General features: G+C 36.1%; 1 protein-coding gene across 4 annotated transcripts; it reads right to left on the reverse strand.

The window, feature by feature from the left end:
* Positions 1-1155: 1155 nt before the first annotated feature.
* LOC132179188 (pentatricopeptide repeat-containing protein At1g66345, mitochondrial) lies at positions 1156-5730 on the reverse strand. Of its 4 annotated transcripts, none has more exons than XR_009439896.1 (3): positions 5393-5730; positions 2292-4223; positions 1156-1232 (listed from the first exon to the last, which is right to left on the reverse strand). XR_009439896.1 is itself a non-coding variant. In XM_059591852.1 (2 exons), the coding sequence occupies exon 2, from the start codon at positions 4187-4189 to the stop codon at positions 2525-2527; it is 1665 nt and encodes a 554-aa protein (XP_059447835.1). In that variant the 5' UTR covers positions 4190-4223; positions 5393-5730; the 3' UTR covers positions 1432-2524. The 4 variants fall into 4 exon arrangements, 1 of the variants encoding a protein (XP_059447835.1); XR_009439895.1 differs by lacking the exon at positions 1156-1232 and adding an exon at positions 1432-1748; XR_009439894.1 differs by lacking the exon at positions 1156-1232 and adding an exon at positions 1432-1748 and having other exon boundaries at positions 2245-4223.
* Between the last annotated feature and the right edge of the window lie 270 nt (positions 5731-6000).

Genomic DNA, 6000 nt, shown 5'->3' on the forward strand with positions numbered 1-6000 from the left:
GTGAGTCAGGTGACCCTCTCATCTTATTAGACAACTACTACACAGCTATGTGCCTATTACGTGGCAAAAAATCAGGAAACATTATCCTTGGATCATGTCCAACTCCGAGAAACTTTGTATAAGAAGGGTCTCAAAACTCCAGAAAATGAATGACATAAAATAGCCTTAAAACTCTATATATTGATTATATATCCCAATAGATGAAGACATAAACTCTAAAATGAATGAATAAAAGGTTCACATTGTAAACCATGGTAGTTAAGAGCAGCCTGTACTTACCCAAATTGGCAGTAAGTTCATCAAAGTGATCACAACAATTATCAAATGGGAAGAAGAAGAAGCTAGTAAGACATCATTATAATTATGCTAAAGCTTCCAACTTGCGGCAAGGAATTCATTCTAAGTTATCATTTATTTTCCATATAAAGCACAACTATGTTATAGCGACTAGTTCATTACAATTAATGCTGAAACTTACAACAACCTTGACAAGTACATTTTGCATTCACAGTGAAATTATATGACAAACTAAATGCAGGTTCCATCCATTAACTCTCTTGCCAAGACTGAGTCAACTACACACGAAGAAAGAAGGAAAAAAAAGGAGAGATTTACATAATAAAAGCCTACCCTCCCCCCAAAAACAAGAGCTTACTATGTAGTGGACGCCTCTGTTTAAAATATCATCTTTGTCTTTCAAACTGTATTGGTTGTGGAAGTCCTGTATTCCAAGCCAATTTTATAGTCGACACCTTTTTGCTACCAAAGAGCAACAGAAAAAACTAGGCTACTATCATATACAGGGTGCAGATAAACAAACACAACCATATCAGTCTCTTACTTGGTCGATTACACCTAAGAGTCCTATTTCAGATTCCACAAATGAGATTCACAAGAGATGATTATCTCATGTCCTGAAAAGATTGTTTTTCTTATTACAATAGATTGCGCTGACAATGCACTTTAAGATTCTCAAGTTCTTTTCCCTAGAAGTTACAAGGCATTTTGCAAGAACAAAGAAAAAGCATAGTATATATTACCCTTTAAATTTCCATCCCCCAACCGCCAAAAAAAAAAAAAAGATAATCCTTTTCACTGACACTTCTGTTTAAGCACAATAACTTACTTAAAATCCTCTGGGTCCTCGTAGTAGAGCACAGAGAGGCTTAAGAGCCTTAAGCCTAGAACGTCTAAAAACTTACTGACCATTGACACTGCGCATTAGGAAGACCCTGCAGAGACAGAACAGCCCTTAGACAACATTACACGCTGCAATGACAAGGACAAATGAATTTTCCTTCTGCTTATGTTTTGTTAACAGCACAGCAAACATATGAAAGTATGATATAAACATCTTCATAGATTGTTATTTATTAATCTATATATCTAGTTCCTTCTTTTTGGAACAATATGGATGTTTCATGATCGCAATCTTTTTCTTAGAAAACCATACATTTCAGTCTGCAGTTTAGAGAAAAACAAAGCCAATAACCACAACTTTAAGTATATAGATACATATATATAGAGAAAGAGTAGAAGAAAGTTATGGGGCAAACAATGAGGAAATCAGTTACACTGGGTTCACTCTGCAAAAATGCAGAAATGCACACTCTGGTTTGCAGGTCTGGTTGCTTGTCTCCCTCTTTATCATGCAATTCCTGCTTGAAAACCCTAGTTGAAACCCCACTTGAAACCAATCCTAGTTGAAACCCCACTTGAAACCAATCCTAGTTGAAACCCCAGATTACCTGTATTTTTTTTGGAGAGTAAGATTAAAGAGGAAAAAAATAATTCCATGGAATGGCAAAGAAAGAAAAAAAATATATATTTTCCTTAACTAACAGCGTCAACCTTACCAGCTAAGTTTAACACTGAACTCATAATTTCAGGTGATAATGTGTTTTGAAAACACGAATCATAAGTTCAACATGCGATTTGAAAGTGTTAAGTAGTTCAAAAAATACTGTGTTTTCACAAAATAGTTATTTGCAACTTTTTTCCAGAAACCCCTCGCACAAGCATGTTTTCTCTTTTCCAGGCCACTAATGCACTTAGTTCAAGGATCACCATTCCTTAGTATCAGATTAAATGATTGATTTTACCACAATATTCATACAAGTAGCACCAATGGATCCATTGCTTGGCAATGGAAAAGGAAAAAATTGTAGTCACTAATTTGTGCTCAAATAATTAGATGGACACAAAGACCATAGAAAACAGTCAAAGTCTGTATGTAGCTCATACCATCCATAGAGGTCAGCACAAGCCCAATCGTGAACAAAAAAACCAACCTTCATGGTTCTATCGACTTTCCCTTTTATGTACAGGATCCATTCCTCATGTACAACTTGCATGATCAACTTAAGCCGGTGCAATTTGATTTGAGGTCAGTGGAAAAAATTGGTAATTGCCAGAGCAAGTTGTTTAGAGTCAGCACAAGTCACTCTTTCACATTGAATGGACTCTTAAATTTTCCTACTCAAATAAGCTAGTCTTCAATGTTCCCAGCATTTTAACCAGGAAATTAGGAGCAACTAGGCTTTAGTCCTTGTGAAATCATTTCATTCTGAAGGTGAAGAGCCTTTGTTCTATCCCCTCTTTTAGAGTAGCTTGCAATCAATGTGTCATAAATGCACATAGTTGGAACTAGTGAACGTTCTTTCATAATTCTCAAATATTTTTCTGCTTCCTCTAATTTCCCACAGAGGCAAAGGCTCTTAATCAATGATGTATAGACCGATAATCCAGGTGACAGTGATCTGTACTCAATTTCATAGTAGAGTTTGAGAACTTCATTAATCTCACCATTTTTTCCATAGCCTTTGATCAGATGAGAGTATGTGACCTCATTAGGCAAGAACCCTTTATCTAACAAAATAGTTAATGTTGCATTGGCCTGCTCCACATCCCCTTTCTCACAGAGCTTTCCAACCATCTCATTGAATGCCCAACAACTAGGAACAAGTCTCCTTTCCAACATTTTCTCACAATATCTTACGCTTTCTTCCAAATTTCCTGCTTTAGCACACCCCTCAATGAGAAGATCAAAAGACTTGCCATACGGCTTCAAATCCATACTTTCCATCTCTTGCATCAAGCAACGTGCCTCTTCTAATCTACCCTCTTTACAATGGACTCCTATAAACAAAGTGTAGATAAAAGGATTTCCTTGGAAACCTCTTTTAAGCATTTCTTCATACACCTCGTATGCTGACTCCAAATTCCCAAGTTTTATTTTAGCAAGAACAATTAGTGAATAAGCAATTGTGTCAAGAATCATATTCTTTTGCAACATTCTCTTTAATAATACCATACCATCTTCAATTCTTCTCTCCTCTAAAATCCTTAAGATCAAAGTCGTATTAACAATCACTGAAGGATAGCATCTCTTCCCATGGACCTGATCCAGTATCTCGACATATTTCTGCAACTGCCCTTCCTTGCACAATGCGCTTATCATGGTTCTGATTGTTACTTCATTTGGGTAAGTTCTTTTCTGAAGCATATGCTCGTAAATCTTCCAAACTAAAGGAACTTTATCAGATTTTTGAACAACATGAATCAAAGTGTTGTAACTGACAAGGCTTAAAGAGAACCCATGCTCTTCCAAATGGCGACAAACATCAAAAGAAATCTCAAACATTCTTAGTTTAGCATAAGCCTGTATTAACAAATCAAACACAAATGGAGTCGAAGCAGTAATCCTATAGCTGCTAAGTAGAGAATCCACAACTGAAAATCTCAAAGAATTCTCTACACTTTTCTTCAAAATTGATTCAAGCAATGCTCGAGCATCGATAAGCAGTCGGGCACGAACCAAAATATGAATTGTGATACTGTACGACTGAATCCCATGTTCAAAGTTTTTCCTTTGTGCTGACCAATGGAAAAAAGCCAGAGCCCGTTTTGCATCATTTGGTTCCTTTAACTCCAGTAGTACTTTCTCAACAATCAAATCATTTAATTGAACAGAATCAAATTTTTGAGTCAGCCTGTCCCAGTTCCAGCCCCTCCTGAATGAACCACATATGGAATTGACTACTGTATCACATTCTGCTTTTATGTCACTATGGATGAATTTAGCCACAAATGACTGAGGAATATGAACACATAGGCTGCTAGAATGTTTGACTGGGTTCGAGACCAAGGACGGAATAATTCGATGAAGTATAAGCATGACTTTTGCCATCAAGGATTCACCAAAGAAGCAATTTTTGAGAGCTCTGCAAAAATTTACCAATGAAATCAAGAAAACATATCGGATGGCATATACCAACATTGTCAATTCAGGATAGAAATGCTTCCTTGGGTAAAACCCACATAAATGCACAGTATCCTACAACAACTGACAGATAACCTTAACATCAAAGCTTGAATTTCATTACGATGACAAAGCAACGGTCAAATAAAGTACATGCTAAAGTATTGCACTTTCCTTTAATATATACAAACCTAACAAAGACATCGAGTCAGAATCAAGCAGCAATACATAGATTTACCACCATGATTTTGGCAACAACGAATAAATTATTCTCCTATCGCTTGACATAACATCTACTAAACTACATCTCCAAGTGAAAAAATGGTTAAAATTTATTCGAGATTAAATTTAAGTTTTCAGTAATTAATTAATAAGGTAGGGACTTGAGGGTTTTTTTGGTAATAACATTCATTTCATCCATTCAATCAAAAGAGATTACAACAGAGAAACAAAATACAAGCTAAACTAAAAACCCAAACCAGACAGACTCCTAGTACCTCAGTGAACTGGTAGGAGACCAGAAAAGAGAAAGGCAGTAGCGAATGCAGCTGATAAAAGCCACGGCGCTCAATGATAGATAAAACCATTTGGAATAAGAAAACTCCTAAAATTTGTATTATGGGTTTATATTCTCTTGTATGCTTTCTACATATTTGGGTGCAGCCTTTTTCTCCAAGTTACTATAATTAGTGGCTCCTTTTTTGGTTAGATTATTCTCTTGTATACTTTGTGCACTTGGGTGCGGCCTTTTGCATTTTAATGAATTTCAATTACTTATAAAAAACTTATAACAGATGCTCATTGCCTTCTCCATTGTAAATCCAGAATTTTGGGTATAAGAAAAGTTCATCTCATCTCTCTCCCAAGGAGAGCCTCAAAATTAGTTGATTTTTAATTTTCTCAATTAGTTTAATCTTCTCGCGAACAGAATGAAGTGCAGTTTGTGCGTGTCTCTGTGCCTTTGTTATGTACATGCCCATATGCATCTATAGACATACAGGCACCAATCTGTTTGGTCATTTCTTCGAACACCTAGTACGCACGCCCAGGCAAACATTGCAAAGTAAATGATTTGCTCTTTTTATAACAAGAAAATAAAAAACTTGATAACAAGGAAGCATATCTACTTACAGCTGAGACGGCAAGAGTTGCCACAACTCTAGAGAACCAACTTCGAAGCCTCCCAAGTTTCTGGGAGTCAAGTATTAGCACTGCAGTTTCTATATTTACTGGTTTATTGGAGGTTTGGAACATTTCATTGAACAACTTCACCTCAATACATTATTCTGACTGTTTAAACATCTAAATGCGATCGAAACACAAGGGAGAGCTGCCGGAAACTTTTGCGAAGAAAACATTATGGGAAAACGCCATTTGTATTGCAAGTAATGATAGTTAACTTCGAATGTTTGAGAGCTAAATTATATCGGTCTCTTCGTGTACTTCTTGTTGTATAAAACAGAATGAGAGCGTTGAAATGCTGCCCAAAAATAAATACTAACCTTTTAATTTTGGTGGGAATAATGCTTAAGTATTGAGAAATAATAAGAGAAGTGCAATTTTTTAACCATCTCCCAAAGGTAAATTCACCATTAAATTTACGTGGAACCATATGAATTTACAATTCAATGGTAAATTTATTAGATTTGTAAAAAGAGATGATTGACAAAATAATGTATATGCCCGAAGAATAACTTCTATAAGCACAGCACAATTGGCCCCCCTCCCTCCCTTCCCCC

This window comes from Corylus avellana, chromosome ca4, assembly GCF_901000735.1.
Source record: "Corylus avellana chromosome ca4, CavTom2PMs-1.0".
Lineage (NCBI taxonomy): Eukaryota > Viridiplantae > Streptophyta > Magnoliopsida > Fagales > Betulaceae > Corylus > Corylus avellana.